Source organism: Etheostoma spectabile, chromosome 3, assembly GCF_008692095.1.
Source record: "Etheostoma spectabile isolate EspeVRDwgs_2016 chromosome 3, UIUC_Espe_1.0, whole genome shotgun sequence".
In the NCBI taxonomy this organism is placed as follows: domain Eukaryota; kingdom Metazoa; phylum Chordata; class Actinopteri; order Perciformes; family Percidae; genus Etheostoma; species Etheostoma spectabile.
Genome location: NC_045735.1, coordinates 25853107 through 25879905, shown reverse-complemented (window position 1 = coordinate 25879905; position 26799 = coordinate 25853107). Strand labels below are relative to the sequence as shown.

At 40.4% G+C, this 26799-nt stretch overlaps 3 protein-coding genes across 7 annotated transcripts in view; all 3 read left to right on the top strand.

Moving 5' to 3' along the window:
* Positions 1-992: 992 nt before the first annotated feature.
* Positions 993-16427, top strand: oafa (OAF homolog a (Drosophila)). Its single transcript, XM_032509239.1, has 4 exons — positions 993-1760; positions 12633-12767; positions 12910-13090; positions 14470-16427. Exons 1-4 carry the CDS (start codon positions 1530-1532, stop codon positions 14742-14744), a joined length of 822 nt encoding a protein of 273 aa, XP_032365130.1. The 5' UTR covers positions 993-1529; the 3' UTR covers positions 14745-16427.
* A 1169-nt stretch (positions 16428-17596) lies between these two features.
* Positions 17597-23182, top strand: tlcd5a (TLC domain containing 5a). Of its 4 annotated transcripts, none has more exons than XM_032509256.1 (3): positions 17597-17937; positions 19649-19852; positions 20925-23182. In XM_032509256.1, the coding sequence occupies exons 2-3, from the start codon at positions 19657-19659 to the stop codon at positions 21455-21457; spliced, it is 729 nt and encodes a 242-aa protein (XP_032365147.1). In that variant the 5' UTR covers positions 17597-17937; positions 19649-19656; the 3' UTR covers positions 21458-23182. The 4 variants fall into 4 exon arrangements, with proteins under 4 accessions (XP_032365147.1, XP_032365155.1, XP_032365131.1 ...); XM_032509264.1 differs by lacking the exon at positions 17597-17937 and adding an exon at positions 19226-19451; XM_032509240.1 differs by lacking the exon at positions 17597-17937 and adding an exon at positions 19226-19472.
* Positions 23183-24885: 1703 nt separating this feature from the next.
* arhgef12a (Rho guanine nucleotide exchange factor (GEF) 12a) overlaps positions 24886-26799 on the top strand; it is a 66585-nt gene continuing 64671 nt past the window's right edge. For both annotated transcript variants that reach the window (XM_032508664.1, XM_032508646.1), the window contains exon 1: positions 24886-26317. In XM_032508664.1, coding sequence (XP_032364555.1) covers positions 26286-26317 — 32 coding nt within the window. In that variant the 5' untranslated portion in view covers positions 24886-26285. The remainder of the gene's footprint in view (positions 26318-26799) is intronic.

Here is a 26799-nt window from a genome sequence, read left to right as displayed (position 1 = left end):
CACACACACACACACACACGCACACACACACACAGTGGTAATCTACCATTTGATGTGGCTCTGAGATCTTCCTTCAGATAGGCAGCTTTTCTCTGTTTGGCAGCTCTTAAGTCTGTCAAGCTTTCCCTTGAGGACATCATAAAATTCAATAATATGTCAGGAGAATAAAGAAGTGACTGTACTTTTTCCTTCACCTGGAACCTGTGAATCAAATATATGTTGTCATCAAAGGTGGTAATTAACTGATAGATTTACTTCAGAAGGTACCACAACTGAATTCCTAAATAAAAAGGGTGTCAGAGAGGGTAAATGCAAAACAACTGAGAATTTAAAAAATAAAAGTGAGCTCACAAAAGAAAATTGAACCTTATCTTTATTTTTGTACAACTTTTGTTCTTAACACTGGATATTGTCCTGTTAAAGTTACAGGTTAATATAATCTGCATCTTTGTTTTTCTCATGAACCTGCAGGCAGTTAACTGTAGAACTGATTTTCATAGTAATGGTCTCAATTTTACACATCTGTGTAAATGCAAACAAGCCATAATATATGTATGCCACAATGATGTAATAAAATAATGCATTCAATTAATTCTTTTGTGAGAAAACCTAATGGTGCATGTATATTGTCATGTCATATTTATCTTGACATCAAAAGAATTGTAAACCTAAGACTCAGACAGACAGGGCATAAACCGAATAAAAATCTTTAACAACGTGTCATTTTTTTTTTTAAAGCTACTAGTTATTGTTTGCTTTTTGATCACCACCAGCCGCAGGTTATTATTTGCCCAGTCTTTTATTTATCCCTACACGACAAGAGCCCCATCCACAAAGCTATGATTTACAAATCCTAACAACACCTTTGTTATAATTGTTGGGGGGTATTATTAGTTCAGCCTGCTTGCTGGCGTGCAGGAGGATCACATGAGGCCTTTAGGGGGATGGGCAGAGTTTAAAGAGGGTGGTATGGCTTTAAGAGTTTACTACCATCACTGCGCTCACTCACACACACACACACACACACACACACTCACACAACAGAAAGTTTGGAGGCCAGGCGAGCACCGGGACACCGACGGATAGGAAGTGACGAGACTTCATGAATTGCAGAAGGGGGGCAAAAAAAGGAGACGGGAATATCAACACAAAGCAGAATGAGAAGCAACGTGCGATCATCGGACTACTGGCTCTAGCGCTGGGGGAAACTGAAATGCGCATGACCTTATCCACAACGCCGGAGCGAGAGACTTTCAATGGAAGTGAGCTCGGCTCCCACAAGTGAAAAGCAGAGATTTTAGCAAACGGGGATTGTCGTCTGATTTCCATGACCGTGCTTGTGATTCTGGAAAGTGCTGGCACACGGGTGCATATGGAAGTGCGACCTAGAAACTGCAACCCCACTTTCAATATGAAGGAAAAGACTTTACGAAAAAATCCAAGAAACTAGTTAGGGGATATGAACGCAGGTTTTTGTATTTCGCCTCTGTTTTTTTTCCTCTGTAGGGTTCAGTTTTGCGTCTTTGGGGATGTTTGCGAGTTGCGTCTCTGCGGCTTCAGTTGTGACACTGACCCGTCTCTGCGCCCTGGTGCTGGTCGTCGCTGTGGGACTCGGTTCAGAGCTGCGGGTCCGGGTCCGGCTCGCTGACGGACTGGTGACCCAGGAGGTTTTGGAGGCGGACAGTGAGAGAGACTCGATATCACTGGAGTTCAAGCAGGGAGATGGGACACTCATCACTTTTGTGGCGGACTTCAAACAGGTGAGAGGTCATCCTGTCACACTAAACGCTGTTGGACGTTCAGGGGACGTTGTCCTCACTCATTCTGACACCCAGGTGATATAAGATGTTTTTAGAAAGTCTCTAATGACTGTATAATTGTAAATTTAGCCTGAACCAGAACTTGTTACAACTGAGCCCAATTATTGGTTCCCTAAATGAAGTCTGGGCCCATCAGTGCTCATTGAGAGTGGGTGTTAACTAATGTAGCCTATCAAATGTTTTAATAGCGAATTTATACTGTAGTCCGACCTAGTTGTAAGGTTGAAAAACATTCTTGGTCATCCCAGAAATTAGGCAAAGTCCCAGAAGACACCGTTCCTTTTTTTAGACTTTAGGACCTCCTGGAGATCTCTCAGGGACTGTTAGTGGTACCCAGCCTTAACTTTGGGAACCACTGATTTAATTTAAATCATTTAACAATTTCACCTAATGGAGGGTTCAAATATGAAAGCTGTGTGTATGTTTCACATCAGAAACCCCTGTTCTAACATATCCAAGTCGAATCCGATGTCCCTAGGTTTAAGGTCTAAAGCCCAAAAACTAAGTGTGATTAAATTACCCTGTCCTTGACGACTTTTATCTTCTTTTTTTTCATTATCCCATGAGATAAGCCCCAAATCTATATCCCATCACAGCTGAAATCAAGTTACCACAATAACTAGTGGTCAAGCTAAATAGTTGGCTCTTGGTAAGAATGCAGGGTCACTAATCTGAGGCTTAAAGGAAAACATCCCAAAAGCCTAACCCTCCTGCAGCCAACACTGAAACTCCCACATAAAAGTACAACTTAGTTGTAGTAGTTTCACTCCTCCTTTTCCATCTCCCCCACGAGTTGCCCAGAGGTCAATGCAGCTGCTGCTCCTTAGATGTGGATGTCCTCACACCCCAACGGCCTCAAAACCCCTGCTGCCAATGGGCCCGGCCCCGAGCTGATCATCAGCGGCCATATTTAGCATTCTTCTAAAAGTAGACCAGCAGATCAAGTGTCCCTCCCTAACCAGCACTACATTCAGGATTTTTGGAAAGATGACATAGTTTCACTGTTGTCAATCACTACTCGGAGACACATAAATGTCAGTCCTGGTTGGAACGGCTGTGTGCAAGGGGATGGACTCACAGAGGCGCACGGAGCAAAGGCATGTGTGTCTGATGGTTGCTGTCACACAGAAGCTGACAGGCTGGCGAGATGTGAAGGGTGAGATTTACCAGGATTAAGTGGGCATGTCTGACCTTTTTGATCTGCAGCTTGGTTCACTAACCAAAACAGCTAATTTAGAGTTGAAAGAGAAGAGGCCGTCACCCCCAATCATTGGTGACACACCAATATAAAGCGACGCACACTGATCTGTGAGCGGGGAGTCTTTGCTTGGTCGTGCAGGCGCCCCCGTGTTGCCGCAGCCCTTCATCCATATACACACGTCCGTGCACACGCACATACATATGCACATGTGGTTTTGTTTATTTGAATAAAGCCAACAGAACCTCTTAGATCACTTTACTTTTCCGCTGCCTGATTTATCTGTTCCAGTTGGAGGTCTGCCTCTTTGCCCCCCACAACCCTCTCTCTTTCTCCCCCTGTCCCCCGCTCTGTCTCTTGCTCACTTCTTCCTGTTCTCTCCTCAGTTTCTCCTGCATGTGGTTTTCATTCAGCTCTTCTGCAGTATCTTCAAGATTTATGGAAAGTTGGAAGAGCTGTCCCATCCAGCTGCCATGAATATAAAGTCCAGATGGACGTGTGGGGGGAGAGGAGTGTTTGAACATGGATGTTAAACACTAGAGATTTATAATGCATTACACAGCCAAAGGTAGATAGGTACTGTACATGTTATTCCTGTTACTCATTGAGCGAACAAGCATTTATGATACCCAATTATATAGGTTTGATTCAACCAGGATTGAGTTCTAAGTTATGATCTTTGTTATCACTAGCATCAAAAAAACAACCTCCTATAAATAATCAGACAGCAGCCGCCTTACTCATTTCTGCTTCGTGAATACGTGGCAAAGATGTGATGGTAAATGCTTCGGTCATTAGACACTGGGAGAGTGGTCTGCTGGATGGGAGAAGGAAGTTAAGTCAACTTTATCCATGCAATAAATCACTGTGAGAATCAGCTGTACTGTGATTTTTAGGAGGGTTACATTTGCTCTGAAGGCATGTAGACATATGGAAAACACGATGTGGTTTAGCTTGCTCATAACACCTCTGTGCCAGTAAAAAAATCTCACGTAGATAACCTCTTCAGTTTAATGCAAACCACTGGAGAACTGATATCACTTTTGCGAAAGGAAGGTATTGTGGGAAGGAGTTGATCATTCACTGTGTAGTCTGTAACTGCACGTGTAGGTTGCTTAACTTGCTCAAATCTTTAGGGAGAGTTGTTTGTAATCTCTTTTTTTTTTTACTCCTGCCTGGTATCACAGTGAAGTGTTTACAGCCAAATGATCTCTAAATATTGTAAAATTGCAGCAATCTGTTTGCAGGTCAGTAATATCCTGATGGCATGCTCAATATCACTGTACAATTCTTTCAATATGAGACAAATCAGATGTGCTGCTGTAGCCTTGAACAGACCATTCCTCTTTAGTCATTTGCCGAGTCGGTGCAGATCTGAGTTTCTTTTTTTCCTTCAGCAACCACTGCAACAATTTATGGTCTAACACAGTCTAAGACCTTGAGCTGAACATAAACCATGTCTTGGAGTTTAATCTAAGGGAAATGTCTCACATATTTGAGAGGATGTTTTGGGTCTTTCCAGATGTAGAAACTTTGTCAGAGAAGCTAATCAGTTTGTACTCTGCGTGTCTTGTTTTCATGTCTAACTAGTGGGTTTGATCAATGCAGGAATGTGAATGACTTCACAGGCGGATCTCGGCTGATTTAACAATTGAACGTTTAATTTCTGGGAGCCAATGCATGGTAAGTTTGCAGAGAAAGTGCTTAAACATTTTAATTTTGGGATAGATAAGCCATTAGCTTTATAACTAAAGTTAAGACTAAAGTTGTCAAAAAGCTTAAGTGGAATCCATAATGCAACATCAAACCCTTTTCAAAGTAATTCACTTTGGAGAGTATTTTTTTTGTGCTGGAAAGTGTTAAATGTATCAACATTAGTGTAGACATGGCATCAGAGTGACCTCTTGCTATGCTGCTGGGTCCTGGGGGCAGCAGATGTTAGAGGCCACTTTACACCCACTATCTCACACTATCATGTTAAATGGGTCTGGATTTTGTAAACAATGGCAACACAGTGAGATGAGAATGAGCTTGTGCGCCTTTTTGTTGATTTTCATTTCATTTCAGCCTTATAAACAGGATTGTGTTTTAGCTAGGAGCTGATTTACCCTCAGGTCAATTCACTCTAGTGTATATTCTGATTGTCTTCAAAGCACAGAGGCTTTATGGGTACGCCCAATGCCAACAGTAAGCTTGCTGTAAGAGTGAACTGGAGATTCTTCACACACCCTTATGTGCTATGTCAAACACTGGATGAGAGTTGGGGGTGGGGAGGAGGGTTGGTTTGCCCGTCTATGTGTCCTTCCTTTGGGATATACAGTAGAGTCAGAGTATCTACAGTGTATATCCCTGTTGGCAGAATCCCATTTTCTCAGCCTTCACATACTGCTTCATCCTTTTAGAATTGTTCAAATGGATTTAAGCTGGGGCCTTTATAACCTATTAGGTAAACTCTCCTGTGTGGGAGGATTGCTGACAATCCGTTTCGTTTTTTTTGTTTGTGGGAAATGCCGGTGTTTGCCAAATGAAGCAACTCCCAGTGTTTTTATCCTGATGGCATGTACTTGACATCAGTTGCAAGTCAGTGCAGTCACCACATTTTATGACTTGCTTATCTCCTCTTTTGGCTGCCACACCTTGCCTCTTACTCAACCCTGGAACACCATCCCACTTTGTCACTTGCACAAACTTGTAAAATGTTTTTTTTTACAGGTAAGTGTCACCTGCTCCGGGAAATGTTGTTGTTTCAGACACCGTTGAGGACACATTATAGGGGCACGAGTTTTCCTCTCTACTGTTGTGAAAGGTCACTGTGGGTCATCTGCGAGTCACCAACGCTCAGTGAAGTCATCCATGTGTGAAATTGTCCCACGACAGAGTGAAAATGAAACACACTTCAAAAAAAGCTTCAGTTCATTTTCCTCAACCCACATATATTTAAACTTTTGTTTACATTGCATAGTACCTTAGAAGACCTGGACTCTTACTCATTCTCTGTTTTCATGCTATGGCTTTTTCAGTGTGGGAGAGTGAAACTCCACAGATAAGTTACTGCATTGTAAAACAAGTTGTGTGATTCAGAGGCATTGTAAGGTTCTTTCTTGTCTAGATGTGATTTGTTTGGCAATACTTTCTTGACATGTTATTTGGAATTTGAGTATGAGTGTTTTCCTTTGCGGGAAAAAGATTACATGTTACACCTGAAATTCTTTCACAAGTGTTTTCTTTTTTTTGTAGTATGCGGTTTCTTTTTCTTTTATGTGTGCAGGCAGCTGACCCTTTCAAAGATGAACCCATACACTTAATCTTTCTCCGAGTAACCCTTTGTTCCCTGCTGACTCTGAATCCCAGGGAAATGGCTTCTTCTGTGCCTTGTTATGGCCCTTCAATGCCCCACATGGGCCCCCTTTGGCCTCTTGTGGCCCTTCAGCCCCTGTTGATGTCTTTATTCTTTATCCTCCTATCGCCAGCAGGCCAGATGTTTGTCTGTAATGATAAAAAATGAAAAACTTCCCATTCCCAGTCATGGAGGGAGAGAGGACATAGCAGAGAGACCGCTATCATCCACCTTTTTAAAAATGATTTCCCATGATCAGGGCCAGTAGGCTGCATGTTTCTGTGGCAACAGTCTTTGATGGACAAGAAGACAGTAGTTGTGGCTTGCATCATGTATATTTGTGATCATTTTGAACTACCTCAGAGGTTTTAAGATTGCAGCTGGCAACAACAACAAAAAAAGCTAACAAAGGGTTTACTCTGCCAAGGCTTCTGTTCTGTTTTTCACACAGTGTCCTGAAATGTCCTTTTGTCAAATCCATGGCTGTGTCCTTTAGACTAGCGCAGTCTGGTAACTTCAAAGTAATTTCACAGTTCAGTACAGTTCAGTCAGTTCTGGTGCTTAAGTTATAAGGGTCCACACATCATTTTTTTCTTGTCAAATAAACTGATTTATGTCACAGTTTCTATTGTCAAAGTTCTGAAGACGAGCGAGGTAAGTCTTGAAAAGAAATCCAAAATATTTTAAAGAATACTGTGGATATCAACATGAGGCTGCTTGTTTAAACAAAACTTTTTTGCTAGTCACATGTTCCAAATAGTTAAAAATGGAGTCTACAGAACTGACTTCTGTTCTTTTTCTTTTTATGAGAGGTCAAACACTGATAAAAAAAATGTATTGAAAATTTAGATGTAAGAATTGAATTTAGCTTTTTTTTAAATTCAGGTTGTTTAATGGAATTTGTATATGAGACTTTGAAAAAGACATTATTATTATTATCTGCTATCTGATTAGCTTGTGTGTCCCCTGCAACCGGATATGAAAGCTTTGGGACAACATTTAGAGGCTGAATGGGGCTGTAGCCATCTCTATTGTTTATGCCTTACATATCTATCTACCTCATTTCCTTCCCTGTTAGCGCTCACTGTTTTGTGTCCCTCTCATTTCCTGAATGCAAAGTCTCCATAAACAGTTTGGGTGTATGGATAATTGTATCCAGATTCTGTGTGAATGAATAGTTCCCTCATTGTGGTTGGCACATACTTTGCACAGATTTGACAACTTTTAAGGATCCAAAGCTGTTGGTGGAGTAGCTGTATTTCTGAGTCAATTTATTAACACTCCAAGTAAGTTACCTTCCATTGCTGTCAGAAAAATCGGGGAGGGGAACACCTTTCTTTCTGCGGCCTCCAGTGTTTTTCTTGTCCATTCACTGCCACTGTTTACTAATTGGTCCACTCTTTGGACAGCCAGGTGGGACCATCCCCAAATGTGACTCCACATTCCTGCCTTTGGAGCCTATGTAATTAGCTTTAACTCAAGCATTTCGTAGCACAGCAGCTTTTCTCCCACTTCTTTTGTCTGCGGGAGTGTCTCCCTCTGTCTCCCAACCTGATCTCTAATCCCTGCCCACACCTGTGCTTTTTGAATGGGCTCTCCTCGTGCACCAAGGCAAATATCCTCCCCGTCACAAAACCTAGTAAATCCGTATGTTTTTAAAGGGGAGTCTGAGCCATTTAGGCAGGTTAGGGGTCCTAAAAGTAAACACATTTCATCACTTAGGTATGTCTCTACAAATATAGGCCGAAGGGATAAACTGGCCTGCTTACTGCCTGATTGATGCTGAAATAGTGAGATTTTATATTAGCATTGTAGATTTGTGTTATTATGCAAGCTCATTAGCTGTTGACCAGGAAAAGGCCAGAGAAAAGAAATTCTAGTTGTTGGCTAATTTTTTTTATATTTCAAAAACTTTGAAAACTTACTTGAAAAAAAATACCAACTTAAATAACCCACAGTGATCCCAAGTGACTCATCAGAGCGTGGCTGACCAACAGTCCTATCCAGCCAGCCATCAGCCTTATCAACAGACAGGGTCTTAGAGGGGATTGGAAAACAGGAAGGACCTCCTGCACAGGGGATAGCTACTGGCACACTGTTTGTGTCTGTGTGTGCATGCGTTTGTTTGTGTTTAAAAGTCCATCCATCCATGCAAGGGTAAGTTGGCACAGTTGACATTGCCCCAAAGTGAGATGTACATGCCTTGCAATAGCCCTTTCACTGGGAGATTTAAACTGCTCCTAGCTACAGTACCTTCAAATAAAATAACCTTATTATTCTCTCAGTAAAGGGCCTCACAAAGCTCTCGTTTTCACAGCCAGTAAACCAGGTATGTCCTCTGTGAAGAGAACACATTTGGCTAGCTGGGTTACAACTACAGTGATAGAGAATGTTTACTGTAAATGGCACCCTTTGAGTCTCTGAATAGGCTTTTGTGCACCTCTTAAATAACCTGGCCCACCAAAGGTAACCACCAATGAAACAGCCCTCCACCTCTTTAAGTTTAACAGGTCTTAGTTTGACCCACTAGTCAGGTTGCATGAATACTGCCTTGTGTTTGGCTGTTGGCCAGTGGTAGTTTGTCTGCAAATGGACTAAGTCCTGGGTGTCGAGGAGCAATGCTTAGGAATCTGTACTTGTGTGTATTATTTATAGCCATGCTGACATTTACACTGCTCTAGTAGGGAAAAACTCAAGGCTCTGCTGTCCTTTTGATTATGGTATTGCCCGCCTTTTTCTAGACGGGGAAATGTCACTCTTTTAATTCTTAACGTCCGTACCTGGTGATTTGCTCTAAATGTTGGTCTGCAAACCTTTTAATTCTATGTAGGTCTGTGGAAATGCACTTTTTAGCGGGTGACTCATTTTCCTGATATAGGCTTCACTTCTCTAAGGAGTATTTGTGAATTCAAGTGGCCTTACTCCTTTTCAAGCTGGAGCAGACCCACTCAACTATAATGTCAAAAAGTTAAATGTGTGCATCCGCAAAACAAGCTGCAATGTTACCCTATGGGACATTTACGAACTGGCATTGTATGTTCACTAAAAGTGCTTTTTTTTGCCACTGAAAAGCTCCGTCTGTTATTTTAAGTGTCTGACAACTTTACGGACCCTACAGAGAAATTTGACATTTTTCTTTACCTTTTGCTTGATCCAGTCTGTTGTTGTTGTTGTTGTTGTTGTCGTGTCTAACCAACTCACTCACAATTATTCTGTAATCTCTTGAGAGATGACTTTTTGCCATAAAACCAGAGAGAGGAGTGTTTGTTCTGTTAGAGTACAGAAAACAAGCTTAGTGTTATTTAAAATATTTTTAATGTCATGGCTGAAAATTGGGAAGATTTTGACAATGTCAATGAATCAAGTCACCAGCGCAAGATTTCAAGACAAGCCTTCTCTGTGAGTGAGACTTGATTAAAGACTCGGCAATGCAAAAGGTAAAGAAAAACGTGTTATTTTTCTGTAGGGTCCTTTACATAATGTAGACGGGCAATCATAACAATCTGAGCCTGTCAGTGGCAAAAACGAGCACTTTGACGGGTACGTTGACGGTGCGTAATTGCCCCACAGGATTATGTTTTGTATCTAACTCGATACTAGAACAATTTTAAAAATGGTTGTCCCCATATTGAAAAACACTAAAGTTCCGCTTGAACGCTGTCCACTGCACCACAACAATAAACCAGGTTACCCCCTACTGATATCACAGGAGCCTAACACCTGCCTCTTTCATATTTGTCTGATCTTCTGTCATAGACATTCCATACTATGGTATACTAGATTAATTCCCTGACTAAAAAAATCTTCAACAACTCCACAGTTTTTAAAAGAGGTACCTGTTGTTCAATACTCACTCGTCCTGGTATTGGGATACACCATGTGTAAAACCTCCTTTAATTACCACTGCAAATTTCACTCTTTGCTGAGACTTCTTTTGTCAAACCTTTGACACTGTGTCCGCACAAAGCCAGTGTGTGTATGTGCCAGTGCTAGTTTCAGGCAGGCAGAAGTCAGGCTAGTCTTGTCCAAACAAACTGTCTGGTTGGAAATGTGGAGATGATGTCATCACTCCTTTTGGTTTAGAAGCATTACAAGCCATGCTGATGATTATCTCAGTAGCACCTAGACCACTAAGATATCAACACTAGTTTATTGCCATTTAATGGCCACAATTACACTTAATTTCTCTCTCAGTTGGCTGGAGACTGAAATATTTTACCATGTCTTTAATTCAGTGCTATCTATATGGTTAAATGAATGGTATGAAAGCGATAAATGGTCAAATCAAAACCTCAAATTGTTGTTTTTAAAATCCGGATTTTGGTAAAGATTAAACAAATGAGATATAACATCACAATTAGAGCTCTTTAGAGGTGATGGTAGGTAGATTTTGTTAACTTCAGACAGAGCACGGCTTGCAGTTTCCCCGTTTCCAGTGCTAAGCTAAGCTAATTGGCTGCTGGCTGTAGCTTCCCATTTAGCATACAGACAGAGTGGTATCGTTTTTCTCATCTAGCTCTCTGCAAGAATGCAAATAAATGCATATCCAAAAATGTATTTTAAAGATATTTTATTACAGATGATGTCAATTTGACACAAAGTTACATCAGAAAACGCTGTTGCCACAGTAAGCACGGTTGCTCTTCCCGTATCCTTTTTGGCCTAAATCCAAATGCCGGACATTAGACGTAGACAATCATTAATCTGGACACATAATGACACAAGAGGAGGAGATGTCAGCTACACTGTGCCATTAAGTAAGATCCAAAGAAGCAGAGTTGGTGGAGCTACCCTGCTTTTCTGTAATTACCCAGAGAGCCCTAGGGCAAATCTATGTGGCTGACACAAATGCCTTTCCCCCGTCTTTCTCTACTTTTCTCTGCCCACACACACAGACACACACACACGTACAGTACATACACACACAGTGTCCCAGCATAGCGCCATGTGTCTGCAATATGGGAGGTCTTGAAGTCGTGGCCTCTGCGTCTTCCTACACTTGAGGGGAAATGGCTCTCTAGGCCATCTCTCTGTCGGCATTGTACTCCGTCTTCCTTTCATCTCACTCCGTTCACTGTGATATATTCATGCCTCCTGTAGTTTTCACAGTCTCTCTAATCATTCAGACTTTGTACTTAAAAAATATATAATATTAATAATGTTTGCTAGTATTTAATACGTAGTAGTTTTAATACGCTGAGCAGGTCACAGATTTGTGATGGAAAAATCTGAGGTTAATATCCCATAAAGCCTGTGAACCAATATTTGCCCAGTTTTGCTTTCCAATGGTCGCATGATTGTCTTGTGTAATACCCGTGCTTGTATTGTACCCCTGCCAGAAACTCTTTTCACGGACAAAGGTGGTTGTTAGAACAAGGAACCAGGGATCATACAAAGTAGTCTATCAAGAACTACAGAGCGTAAACACTTCTAAGGCAGGTTGTATTGCTTTCTTGCCAGTGCGTACACTTCTGCATACAGGAAGTGGGACAAAAGAGCTTAAGGAGAACTCAATGGGGTTATCTCCGGGCTGTTTATCTATCCCAGAGTCCTTCTTGCTCAGGAAAGCCTTCAAACTGCTACTCCTCTGCAGCCTGTTTGCTTCAGACGGGTGTGTGAAAAGCGGAGGAGGGGTGTTTGGGGCTGTGTCTATCTTGAAGCTGGGGAATGGGGGGAGGATGTCTGAGACAGGTTTGTTGCTCTGTTCTCCCCACTGTTAAAGCTTCCCATCATGCTTTGCCTGCCCTCTTACAGAACTCTTAATGGCCTGGGGTTTGGCGCCTGATCGCTCACACACTTGCCAACAGCAACAAGTTTGTAAATTCTCCACTATCACTATTTTCCTACTTTTAAAGTTCCACCTAACACAGGGTGGTGAAACTTTTACGGCATGTGAGCAACTCAAATAAGTTTGTTAAGAAACAGGCCCAGAATCTTAATGTGACAGTAAAAAAAAACAGAGCATGACTGGAGCAACGTTGCACAGGCCTACAGACAATAAAAGTATCTGTGGGCGTTGTGAACATAAACCCCTCTTTACTTTTAGCAGACAGTTGTTTGAACATCCCTGAACTCCACATATTGAATTACTTTTGAGTGTCTGGAAAAGTGCTACACTAAGTAGCGCAATGGAAAGAATATTGGTTGTAATCCGTATGAGCATACACATATAAAGAGTACGTTATTATAACCTCGCTTCATGCACCATTTCAATGTCTTCTGGGAATTGTCTGTTTATCCGTTCGGCCAGTCATCTCTCATCCCTTATGTCTTGCAGGATGTGAAGATATTCCGAGCGCTGATCCTGGGCGAGCTGGAAAGAGGACAGAACCAGTACCAGGCTCTGTGCTTCATCTCTCGTCTCAGCCGCAATGAGATCATCCCAAGCGAATCAATGGCCCGTCTCAGACAGGTATGACGTTGAGACGTAAAGCAGAATTTATGTGTTGTATTATTAACATTTTCAGGTCTTGAAAGAAAATCAACATTGTTTACAGTATGTTATTCGGAGCATCTGAGGGTGTGAACACTGATCTTTTGTATTGTCTGCTCAGAAAAATCCTCAGGCTATTCGCTTGGCAGAGGAGCGGAGAGGACTGGAACAGCTGACGATGAGCGCTGCGGTCAATCTAAGTCAGGCGTCTCAACTCAGCTCCCACGTCCACAACATGTGCAGCGAGGCCCGTGAGGCCATTTACACCAGGGAGTCCGATGTCAAACACTGGCTGGACAAAGGTCGGAGGGTATCTTATGTTTGTTTATCAATTGGCAAAAGTTCTTTCTGTTGTCCTGTTTCTTTCTCACTGTACTGACACAGACGTTCTTATCTTTCCTGTTTTTTAATCACCTAAACACCTCTTTCCACTTCATTTGAGTGATCTTTCTCCAAGCATTATCTGGCTTTTTGTTGATAAGGCTCTATTACTGTTCATGCTATCTATATTTACCTTCTTCTTTGTCTCGTTCAGTCTAGATGTGTGGTGTGTGTGTGTGTGTGTGTGTGTGTGTGTGTGTGTGTGTGTGTGTGTGTGTGTGTGTGTGTGTGTGTGTGTGTGTGTGTGTGTGTGTGTGTGTGTGTGTGTGTGTGTGTGTGTGTGTGTGTGTGTGTGTGTGTGTGTGTGTGTGTGTGTGTGTGTGTGTGTGTGTGTGTGGTGTGTGTTTGTGTGTGGTGTGTGTGTGTGTGTGTGTGTGTGTGTGTGTGTGTGTGTGATCAGATCAATCTTATGTGAAATAAGTTTGACTAAAATAATAAATAATAAACAAAATTATTTTTGCCCCAGGCAAACAGCGTCTTGCTTTACCTTTCACCATTTCTCTGTTTTGACAGTGGTACTTAAAAGTTTTTTTTTTTTCTGAAGTATAACTGTTAATAGTAAAACTATTAATACTGCACAGTATAAGTCCAACTGATATCTTTTAATTTAGGTGAAAAGAGAGGAATTATAACAGCACAATGTACTTACATTTACTTAAGATGAAGCTTTCAACTCTGATTTAATGCTGGATAGTTTAATGAGTAATTATGCATCATATTTTAATTGTGATATTTTGTGAGTAATATCTGAATCTCCAAACGTAAACATAAACATTTCTCTGACAGTAGTACAATGTTTAGCAAAAGTACACAGTAAGTCAGTAGTATACAGTTGGGTGGCTTCGGGGGCCTTCTGTAAGTAATTTTTGTTTACAGTGGTTCTGGAGAAAGCTAGAAGCAGCAATACCACAGGCCAAGCAACCGGCCTGTTCCAAACAGGCACATTCTGAACGTGCACTGTACTAGTAATAAAGTCCAAATTATCCAAACTGAGGCGAATCCATATGACGGCACTATTATCCACTGACAGCACTGTTACAGAGGAAACAATGTTGATGGTCATGGTTCACCAAGCTCTCCGCACCATTATCAGCGGAGGGAATCGCAGTAGCATCTCCTTTTGCATAACAAAGCAACCCTTTTACGGCACTATCTCCCTCCTTTTAGCCACTTTATTAACCCTATTCAGTTCAATGCAGTATTTAATTGAGTGAAATCAGAAAGAGAATGATGCACTCAACACTATGATAGCTGCTTTTGTTTTTAATACTTTAATGCCCCTCTGCTGTCTGTGTTATAGGAGTGGATGGCTCCATATTCAATGTCCTGCCCCAAACAACAGAGGCGCCCGGCTTTCAGGCCTGTCACTCTACTAAAGACTTGTGGCAGCCCTGTCTCTGCACATACAGCCTGCGCCTGGAGTGGTATCCATGTCTGCTGAAGTACTGCCGCAGCCGGGACACCACGGGCAAAGGCTCCACCTACAAATGTGGCATAAAGAGCTGCAGCAAGGGCTACCATTTCACTTACTATGTTCCCCAAAAACAGCTGTGTCTATGGGATGAGGAGACCTAGCATTTTGTTTGGGATGGTTAAGAAAAGAGAAACCTTTCCCCCCTCCAGCCAAGCCAATGCTTCACCCACTATTCAAAGTAAAAACAGTAACACTGGACCTCAGTTTATGTGATGTGATGTGAAACTGTCTCAGGTGGAGAGTGGTGAGATCTAGATGGCCAAGCTGAAACAGAAATTAATTCAGGTTCCAAATGAGACCAAAACTGTTGAAGAAGGAAAGATGCAGCACGTCATTCTAAGAGGACCCACTACCTTTTTTTTAAGCTTTTTCTGGGACAATGACATATCGTTGTCAGCTATAATGTGACTTTGCCAAGAAGCTGAATTTTTGTGCCTTTTTTGGGGGAGAATGATTGGAGCAGATGACAGTGCCAACAACAATAACCTCCCAAACGAGCTGCAGTATGCACAAAGCTGGACAGTTCATTTCTGGTCAGTTTCACACCAGCAAAGGAGCAACAGAGTCCCACTCTGATCAAAGGAGTCATACTGGAAAACATAATCTTCCATCCTGGTGAAGGGAAATTTGGATTATGGAAATATCTTTCTTATAAAAGCTCTGTGAACAACTGTTTATAGCCAGCGAAACGCCTGTTTGTAACTGCCTGTTTATAATGTAAGCTGGCCGACAAAGGAAATGCTTCTTCAATGCTGGCTTTATTTATTTTGGTTGCAAATTGAAATTATTGAGAACTTTTGTTGTATCTTTTTGCATTAATCAAGCTCTAAAGTCTAAACCACAGGTCCTCAGTGACAGTAAGTTTTCACACACATTTCAGAACATTCTAACCTCTTGGATTTTGGATGTTGTTTCTAGACTCATCCATTCTTCTTGCGACTTAGTTGCCACATTCTCATGGTTGTACAAAAAGTGTGTAGGAACTTATTGAATTATTATCTTCTTTAATAGGACAGTTGACACCTCATGCCCACCACTCACATTCTCAGTCCGTTTTAAAAATTTCAAATGAACCAAAGTCAAAGGAAATACTGTCAAAAGAAGGGTGTAACGTTTCAATTTCTATAAACAGACTTTTCACTGTGGTGTTTTCCCATGTTAGGAGTCACTTAAACTTCAGTATGGCTTTTAAAAAAAGTCTATACTGCCACCTTCTGGTTAAACAGTGTTTCAGTTTCTTATGTTTTCTGTTGTAGCCATAGACCATATACGTATATATGTATTGATATGCAGTCTATGGTTGTATCCCAATGCCAAAATTCTGGTTTTTGGTTTTCAGTTTTGACTGTTTATGTCAACATGCGTAATTCAAGGAGCACTTCTTAACTCATGGGACCAAATTTCATTTTCTGTCTGTTCTTTAGAACTATAGGTTGAAGTATGATTTTGGTTTGTCTTACCTCCATCTTCATTTCAGTCTTAACTCGAATATCAAAAGATCATTTTGTGTTTTGTGTATTAGTATGTCCTGCTAACTAAAGAACCAAATGAGTAAAATATTTCTATTTTTTTGGCTTTTACTGGTGATCCAAGTGCCTTAACATTTCCGCTGATATCTTTGCGATATAATTGTAGATTAAGTTTGTAAACATATTTTTTTCTATGAAAGAGTTAATATTTTGTAAAAAGTTGCCATAAGAAGAAAATGAAGCGAATAGGTAATGTACCATTTAAGAATTGAGGTTTAAAAGAATTGTTTCAATAAAGTCTTTCTTTGCACTGCATACAGTTGTGAGACATTGATTGTGTAGTATTTAGGAGGTTTTTTTATAATTATTTTTATTTATTTATTTTTGGAGAGAGAGAGAGGAGAGAAGAGAGAGAGAGAGAAGAGAGAGAGAGAGAGAGAGAGAGAGAGAGAGAGAGAGAGAGAGAGAGAGAGAGAGAGAGAGAGGAGAGAGAGAGAGGAGAGGAAGAGAGAGAGAGAGGAGAGAGAGGAGAGAGAGAGAGGAGAGGAGAGAAGAGAGGAGAGAGAGGAGAGAGAGAGAGAGAGAGAGGAAGAGAGAGAGAGAGAGAGAAGAGAGAGGAAGAGAGAGAGAGAAGAGAGAGAGAGGAGAGAGAGAGAGAGAGAGAGGAGAGAGAGAGAGAGAGAGGAGGAGAGAGAGAGAGGAGAGAGAGAGAGAGAGAGAGGAGCAGAGAGAGAGAGAGAGAGAGCAGAGGAGAGAGAGAGAGGAGAGAGGAGAGAGAGAGAGAGAGAAGAGAGAGAGGAGAGGAGAGAGAGAGAGAGAGAGAGAGAGAGAGAGAGAAGAGAGAGGAGAGAGAGAGACCGAGACCGAGACCGAGACCGAGACCGACAGGCATTAAGATATTATGTCCGAGCCCGACACAGTTAAAATCGCATTTGTTTCTCATACTAATGAACATGTACGTTTGTTTGTGTGAAGCTTTATTAAGCAATTGTAGGAGCATTCGGAAATGTCAACAGATGAGCGCATCAATGCACACGGGGCAACAAGCGCCATTAGCCTACCTACATAATAAGCTGTTTTAAATTCAAAATGTTCAATGCCTTATCGCGCTGATGTGACCGAGCCCGACCCGAACATCCTTTCTAAAAATCTGTCTGAACCCGGCCCGGCCCGTCGGGTACCGTCGGGTCCCGTCGGGCTCGGGTCGGGTATCCATCCTCTAGTGGGAATGCACTGTGTGTGTGGACACTTCAGTAGGTCTTGGTATTATGGTTTCAACCCCGGCCATTCAGGTAAGATGCTCTCTGCAACCATAACACCACTGTACAGCCCCCTATTACACATTAGAATATTAGTGATATTAATAATGAATGTAGTTCTTCCATCTTGTCCTCTTGCGTGCTGGAGGAGAACTTGTGTAATATATGCTGTTGACCACAAGGTGTCGCCATTGTGTAAAAGATTAGCGTTAGGTCTATAGAAGAGTCGCTTTGGCAAGATATTAAAAGGATGGAAATGTGCTTTTTCGGTTCAATATTTAATAAGCTTGTCTACACTACGGTGGAGTATGGGATAATACAATCATGGCATAATTATCGTTAACGTTACATCTGCATATAACGTTACAACGGCTAATAAAGTGGAATGGGAATGAGGGGATGCTGAAGGATGCTGTTGTTGCCAACACCACCGGCGGAGTACACGTAAGACAACCGATAGTAGTATCTGCTAACAAACCTTAAGAAGTCTCCTTCAGAAGCATATCTTCAAAGGACACAAAACACGCAGGATGTAAACGAAGAGACAGCCATATGTGCACCTCCAGGTAATGACATTTCACTTCGTTTGGGAACGATTTACAATCTCATAGCTAGGAAAACGCTTTGTTAGCCTCTTAACGTTAGCTTGTTATTGGTTAGTTTGCTAGCATAACTGAGCCATAACTGGTAGTTAGCTATAGCCGGTGTGAGAGCGTCCTCCTTTTAGGTTACCAGCATCTCTGTTCCTTTTTCAGGCTTCCATGGCAACATTAAAATGTCATAGTTGAATGTAGCTACACGTTATTGATGTAAGCATCCTAAAAACTTCTTCCATTCAAAAAGCTTATAACAGTTCGAGTAACGTTAACTCACATGTGTAACAACATAACCTAATTTAACTAAGGTTTGAAAATCAACGAGTGTCCTGACCAAGATAGCAGTACCACATAGAATGCAGAGGTTATACCAAACATAACATAATGAAGTACTTAAGATCTGCAATCTATATTTTGTATCTATTCTGCCTAATAGTAAACAAAACCATTTTGGAAATGTGAGATAATGAATTGTCTAGTCTGATGTTCACTTAAATTATATGTATGACACCTTGTTATATGCTATTTAGAATTTGCATAGTTTGTTTTATTCCGTTTGATATTTTTTTGTCTTTGCTTCTCCAGATCCCATGTTGGATTTTGATCTGTGTCCTTTGTTTTGGTTTGTAGTATTTGGACAAGTGTGTTACCTGTAGATTATTTATGATAGAATAAAACCTAACCAAACTTAACTTTCTTAATATGTTCTCTCATTCATGAAGCTTCAAACAGTCCTAGTATCTCACCTGCCCATTGCAGCTTTCATGACGGGTGAAATGATAAATTCATAAAATGATAATTGATTAATAATGTCAGTCATTTTCAAGCTAAACATTCAATCCAATGTGAGAGTTTGATGCTTTGTCTTTTCTTTTCTTAATATATTGATAGTAAACTGAATATATTTAGGTTTTGGACTATGGGTTCACCAAAACAAGCAATTTGAATACATCACAGTGGGTTATAATGGATATTTTTCACAAATATCTGACATTTTAAAACGCATAATTGAGAAAATAATTTGTAACTGCCACCCTAATTTGCATGCTGCTATGTAAAAAAAAAAAATCAAATAGCTGTCAACACATATTACGGCTTCACCTCCCCATGCCATCTTGACATCTATCCATAAAAGCAAGACAACAACAGTACATTTTATTATTATTACTCATGTAAATTTAACAACCGCTGAAATAACCTTTCTCTCATGAGAACTGTCTGAGACCCAGCACCCAGTAACCTCTCATCTAGTTTTGAAACTTGCTTGAAGTCTTTGAGATTCAGTACATGTTGTTCCAGTCCAGTTAGAGTGGGCCTGCCCATCTGCATGGTCTCACCTCCTTGTACAAACGTCACAGCAGAAGAAGAGACGTCCCCCTCACCCCACCAGACCCTCAGCCGGCCAACTATAGTGCTATTATAGTTCAAGCAAAGGCTAATTGTTGGCCACTTACAAAGGATTGCACAGTCCAAGTCTCTGGACGGTAATGCTGTCTCTTTCTACTGTAAGCGATATTACAGCACAAGATGTGCCTCCACAGATTCTTCTCTTTTTGTGTGATGTGATTCAAAGTTGGATTGATGACTGCTAACAGACATGTTTTCAGAGAAACTGTAAGTTAAGTTAGGTTAGTTTAAGTTAGTTTAGGTTAAGTTGGTTTCTTGTTTGTTTTGTCTATAGAAGAGAAGATGGCACTGGTCGTGGTTGGTGCTCTCCTATGCCTGTCCTGTTGGGTCTCTCTCTACTTTATCTTGTGTAACGTTAACGCGTCAAGGAGCTACGAGTGGAACTGTCGCCTTGTCACCCTGGTACACGGCATCCTGGCAGTCTGCATCACATCATACATAGGCTATGTGGATGGACCCTGGCCTTTCACGTATCCAGGTAGGACACTAACCACCTGTGGGTTCAAACTGTCAAAGTTTTTGATTGAAAAATGACAAATTGATTTTTACCTTGGTTGCAGATATGTTTTTGTCTTGGTTGACTAATTGTTTTAGCTCTACATTGATTAGTATGTTGTTGAAAATGTGTGTTACTTGAATAGGCTAGAAGTGTCAACAGTTTACTTAGAACTACCAACTGGAACAATTTTCAAAATTAGTGATAGCCAATATTTGCGTTTTTACGTGTATCGGCATCGGCCAATACGCGGCTGATATAGTTTTTTTCCGGCATTATCCATCCATCTCTGTGTTGCTAGAGACGCTACAGTTCAAGTGCAGACCATGCACTGCCCCTCCACCATAAGCACCATGGCAGTCTTAAATTACAAATCAAGCACTTTATTTCAATGGCTACTTTTGAGGTTTATTGTTTTCTTAAATTATTTAAAGTAAACAAAGGACATTTTGTGATGACCTGATTATATCTGTCTTATAATATGTCAGCAACCAATGCATCATCAAAGCTGAGTTGTAGATGTTGATGAAAACCTTTTACCCTTGCACAGTTACCATATGCAGTGCACCCATCCATATCCATATTATGCACATTGCACACATAATTTGAGTGATACGAATGTAAGATGATTGCAGAAGTGACACTAATTTTAAAGAAATGGCAGAGCAGATTCCCAAAACAAATCCAGTGTAGCGGGGTTTACATATTATGAGGAATATTGAGGGAGCAAAAGCAGTATTGGCTCCAAATATTGGCTCAAGAAAATCGGCAGCCTATATCGGCATCGGGACTAAAACATCCATATCAGTCGATCCGTATTCATAATGTGAATAAACCATTCAGCAGTGACCAAATAAGTTTACCTTTGCTGTTTTTATTCTGTATAGTTACTAATCAGAATTTGTTTCAAAAAGGTGATATTAATAATGATGTGCTCCCCTCACACTTAATAACCTATCTTATGTTATCTCTGAGATTGCATGATTGTTGTATTGCATTTAAAAGATATGCTCAATGACAACTGTCTGTTTCTGTTCTTGTGGATGCCGTACAGGTACTAAAAACACTCCTCTGCAGATAAGTGCCATGGTTGTGAGCCTAGGCTACTTTATTTTTGATATGGCCTGGTGTGTGTACTACCGCACAGAGGGACCCGTTATGCTGGCCCACCACACCATGAGCATCCTGGGAATCCTGTTGACCCTTTGGTTGGGAGAGTCTGGCATTGAGTCCTGCGCGGTACTCTTTGGCAGTGAAATCACCAACCCCCTCCTTCAGGCACGCTGGTTCCTCAAACAGACAGGACATTACGGGACACTGCTGGGGGACATTGTGGACGTCCTGTTTGTGCTGCTGTTTGTGGTGATGCGAATCTTTGTGGGAGGCACAATGCTATACTGTGAGCTGATCTCCCCGAGACCCAGATTCTTTATCAAGTGTGGGGGAGTGGCTATGTACGCTCTATCCTGGGTGTTTATGGTGGACATTGTTCAATTTGCCATTCGGAAGCGCAAGAGCTGGAACAAACAGAAGCAAGTCCAACAAGAGACATTGGCAGCTAATGGTCATGAAGGGAAGAAGGACTGATTGACTTGTGCTTCTTTAAATGAAACCTGTGTCTTTGTTTTTCACTTTGGACACGCAAGGAAAAGTACAAAGAAAACAACTTTTTGTATGTTAAACTGCTCCAAAGGAAAGCTCAATGTTAGGAAAGAGACAGTTTACTTGTAATGTCTTTTTAATCAGTTTAAAAAGTTAGGATTGGTTTCCTTGTAACCCTGTGGGTTTTTTGGTGCATGGGAAACTTTGCGCAGATGTGAAAGGTTCACTCAGGGGGATGAAGTCATACCAGAAAGTTAGGATGGAAATGTGTGTGTGATGTGTTTGATCACTTTGTTTAATCTACTTTATAGCAATATATATTGCAATTCATATAAGCTTTTGAATTCCTGTAAAAATGTTATTAATTTATTAGCTTTGTGTAAAGGGATACATAAAGAGAAAACTTCTCAATTACATAGTTCAGTGGCAATGCTATTATTTTGCCGTCCGTTTGGATATATGTTAACTTTAAATAGCTTAAAATGTTGGGTTAAATTGTGTCAGATTTGGAATTTGTGCCTTATAGTATATTAAATTATTTAAAGTTTCTGATTTCAAAGGATCCATACTCTGTACTGATAGCTTAATTTAATTTGATATGCATGGTTTAGTCTTACAGAGATCTTGTTAGACAAGACAGTTAAATACAATGTATTTTGAGCTATCTGGACAGTGTGCTAATCTTTTGTCTGACTTTTTCAGTTATTATGTTTTGGATCCAGCACCTTTAAATGTTTTTTGGAATGTACAAGCTCTACACTCTGTATGTCCTAATAGATGGCTGGATAGATAGATATATTATATCTAGTAATCTTTAAGACAAAAATACACTACTTTCAGTAAAGGACAAAAACCTGTGCATTCATGCATGCATCTTTTGTTTGCCTGACATGTTATATTTTCACATTTAGTCTTAACACAAAGCAGTGACACACACAAGCACACAACTAGGGTTGAGAAATAGGTTTAATTTATCGAGTAAAATCATTGAGAAGATATACTGATATTGGGTTATTGTTGGGCAAAATTATGTTCCATTCATTCCAACCATACTTACAAACAACAACAAAAATATTTAATTTTTGGATATATGTGTCAAGAGTTTTGTCAGAGTTTTAGTATTTTATGTGGGATTTTGCCAACATTTGCCATAATGTGATAAATAAAATATTCATCTCAATATTGTGATATTGGTTCCCACCTTATTGTCTGGACAGGACACACACACACACACAGGTGCATAATGGTATAAAGGCAGGTGGATTGAACATATTACGATTAAGCCCGCTCTGCGACTGGATTTGTCCCATGGCAAAAAAGTTACCAAACTACCAGGTTTTTATTGTGCTCAGTCTTTAAATCGATATTCCTAATATTATGACAATTTTTTGTTTGTTACTTTAGTGCACATGGATATATATGGTAATGTGCTAAAACCTCTGCCATCCTTTTGTTTTCCTATTTAAATTTGTTAGAGATTTTATGTGCTGCTGTTTACCTGACTGCCACTGTTAAGAACTATGTGAGCATATTTCCAAGAAAGTAAAAATCTAACTGGTGTGTACTTTTCCTAATTTTGTCTTTGGTTTTTGTCTTGTACTGGACTGTAAACATAAGTATAGGAGTAATGCAGAACTATTTTCGGTTCGGGGTTTCATGATTTGCCTTTGTAATCCCTGTGTGAAGTTAAATAAAGATGTGATAGATTGTTTGCATGCTTTTCAATCAATTTTAAATTACAAAATGTAAACTAAAACTAAGGGATCAGCTGCATTAGCATCATTAAATGCCACCAATACTCAGATGTGTTATTGGAGTGAGACTGCAGTTACCTAAACTGTCCACATGATGGTGTCATATCAATGCTATATGAATGATTAGTGAGGAGATATGAGCATTCATTTTGCGATTCAAAGATAAACATATTGAAAAGGGGGTGCTTTTAGAGCATTGTGTCACATTATTCTTGTAGTTAATCAAAATTGGCCAGTTTGTTGTCCTTTTAAGCATGAATTCAACAGTTTTAAATGATTTCATGCATTGGAGCATGCAAAGATTAATACTGTGTGTGGTACTGATGATTCTGTATGTAATACAGTGTATTGCATTATATTGTAGTTTTTCACAGTATAGTGTCAGCCAGAGATATAAATTAAAAATAGAATTGCAAAGCACAACACAGTGAAGATACACTTAAATACAATACATTCTACATTTAGTAAGCTGAAAGGGTGACCGGATCCAAACCAACAAACAAACAAAATAGATTGAGAGAGGGTAGAATAAGAAGAAGAAGAAGAATTTTACTGACAAGCGCTATTAAAGGTAAATATGATATGGACAGATTCACTGTGGTAGTGCAAATAATTGCCTTTTGAACACCCATCAATATTCAATTATTATGACATTTGTGATGTGATGTATAGTTTTTTTTGGTAGAATGTCAAAAAAGTACATGCTCAGTGGTTACACTTTTTTACACACACGCAAACACACATACAGTATGAGTGCTTTGTTGATGATGGGCAAAGGACGGACTGTAAGCTGTACATAATGATCATAATGACTATTCTCCCAGTCCCAGACCAACCACAGAGCCATGAAAACGATGAAATAATCATACAACAACATGCATAATCATCACGTTTATCAACCACCTGAAGAAAAGGGCTTCCTTACTGGAAAATTCTTAGGATTGGTTTCCCCAGTCATGGAAAAGTGAACAAAAACGCGATACATATTTAAACAACTAGGGCTGTAACTAATGAGTATTTCCGTTATTAATTAATATATTGATTATACAATCAATACAATTGTTTAGTCTATATTAGACAACTCTCAGCGAGATGCTGTCTATGTTCAATAGTCAAATAATGTGGGCTACAAGTCTAATGAATTGTATTTGGGCTGCCACAAACAGTTATTTTCATTATTAATGTATCGTTTTTGTCTAGAAAATAATCGACAAATCCTAAAAAATATGTCCATCACAAGTTCCAAGGGTCTAATGTGATGTCTTCAAGACAAAAAGCTGCAACCAGGTATTTTGGTTCTTGTGGCCATCCCCCCCCCCCCCCCCCCCCACACACACACACACACAATTTTTTTTAATAAATAATAAAACAGATGGTTATTTGATTATTAAAATTGTTGCAGATTCATTGTTTGTCAATGGATTGATCGGTGCAGGTCCATATTTTATACCTTTTATTCATAACTTATATATGCCTAACGTTACTTTAAAATCATTTCAATACTATGTGAATGCTATACTACCCATACTATTAGTAGTGGTAGAAGTAGGAGTAGTAGTAGTAGTAGTGGCGGTATTATAGATACTGCTGTTGTTATTGTCGTGTTACTTTGCAGTAACATTATGCTGAAACAAAATGAGTTTTCCCATCTCCCGGCGGAAGTGGTTAGTTGAAGCGCTACTGGACTCCAACAGCTAGCTGGCTAGGGCGTTGCTAGCGGCAAAAGTGGGATTTTTGGTACCTTTCCGCAAGTTGTACCATTGTACAAATAACGTCTTGCGTTGGAAAAACAGCGTTTGATGTTCGCTACAAGTTTTAACCGCCTCTGTAGCTTTTTGCCGTTGTTTACAGTGGACTGGTGTTACTTTCTGCCCCGTTAGCTGGCCACATAGCTAGCCTGCTTCCATCCACGGGAATTCTGCCGAGAAACGACTGAATTCTGGAAACATGGAGTCAAGGAACGTTGCGCTGTGCTAACCGACTTCACTGGATTTTCTTTTTCTAAGGAGACTTTCTGAAGGACATAACAAGGAAACATCGCAAGCCAGTCAACATTCATGCAGTGTTGTATATATATTTTTCGCTCGTTGGCCGGCTCATTGTTGTGAACGGGAGTTTGCTTAGTTTGCACTCGAAACAAGAGCATACGAAGCAAAGTTTTTTGCTGAAAGAGCTCATCTGTTTTGTTAGCTGGTAGCTGGCGAGATACAACGCCAGCCAGCTTTCCGTGAGAAAGAATCTTCTGAAAAGCAATTGTGCTTTTTTTTTTTTTTTTAAATCGACCATATAACAAATTTGGCTTTCAAATCCAACGTCTTACACCGGTATCACATTAGCTGCAGTTGTTGCTAATTTGTAACACGGGTCGTTGAAACTCGTTATTGAGCGATTCTCATGGTCACGGGAGAGTCGTCCCCACAGCCACAGACAGGCATTTCTGGGAGCAGGGAATACCAAATGGGACTGGAGGAATTTTCAGCATCTTCAAAGACCATTTAGGAACCGAGGCCAATCAGTCGAACCGGGGTGGTGGCAGACGGACTACATTGCAGGGCCAAGGTGTCTGTTGCATTGGAATAACGTTACATATTGTTTATACATTTCATATCGGCGGAAAACTGGGATGTGAATGCAAAGGATTTATACAAGGAGTTCATACATGCACGACAACTTGTGCCAGCTGACGCAGTATATTTATTCGTGTTTGCAAAATATTGTTCATAGCCGGGGTAGGATATCATCTGACTGCACAGCTAGTACGACAGAGGCCCCGATTAATTTAGATCTGCACTGTAGAGTTCTTGCTATTGGATTTTGGCAAGGATTATTGGTTTACAGATAGCACATAGGTAGTTTTTTTTGTTGGTTCCTCTAGTGTTTTGACGTGCATTGCAACAACCCAGCAGTGTTCTATAGGTCATCTATTGTCAACACCATCCTCAAAATCCTTGCCTACTTCAGACGAATGCCCGAGAAGGTCGCTCCAGGAAATCGCCTCATCACACTCTGGAAAATGTTAATCGGATATAATTTGCTGCAAATCTAGAACCGGAAGCCCAATGAGTGACACACAGTCCAGCTTCACTGACAGGTACAGTACGTTCTATTAATGCACTGTCTGCACTCCGCATGCACAAATTGAGTCTTCACAGTTGGAAAACATAACCTTTTCTTAAAGTTTCTTGATGATATTAACATGAGTGATGGAAAATGTTTTACATGGTCCAAGTAAAGCACTTCTTTACGGCGCTGTGCTCATAATAACTATGTTATACAATCTGATTACTAAGGACGGACATCAGATCTTGATGAAAACATTGCTGATTTCAGCATGGCTAATGGAGTTCTCTGCAGACAGTAAAGTAGTGCTTGTCCTATGATTGAGAAGGCCTGCCACTGTGTGTGTGCCAGGGAACAGTCGCCTGGGATCCCTGTACACGTTTCAACTTCTCTACTACCTCTTAAGCTTTTTAAAGCTAACCTTCTCCTGCACCTATTAAAACGATCTCTGGATCTAGAAAAAGACCTTAACTTCGTCAACTAATCACCTTATCTAAGACATCTGTCAACTTA

Bases quoted from the DNA above. Each gene is read 5' to 3' on its own strand.
- oafa (XM_032509239.1), top strand. From the start codon at position 1,530: ATGTTTGCGAGTTGCGTCTCTGCGGCTTCAGTTGTGACACTGACCCGT. The intron at 12,768-12,909 runs GTATGACGTTGA...TTGTCTGCTCAG, and splicing joins CAATGGCCCGTCTCAGACAG to AAAAATCCTCAGGCTATTCG. The intron at 13,091-14,469 runs GTCGGAGGGTAT...TCTGTGTTATAG, and splicing joins CAAACACTGGCTGGACAAAG to GAGTGGATGGCTCCATATTC.
- tlcd5a (XM_032509256.1), top strand. From the start codon at position 19,657: ATGGCACTGGTCGTGGTTGGTGCTCTCCTATGCCTGTCCTGTTGGGTC. The intron at 19,853-20,924 runs GTAGGACACTAA...GATGCCGTACAG, and splicing joins CTGGCCTTTCACGTATCCAG to GTACTAAAAACACTCCTCTG.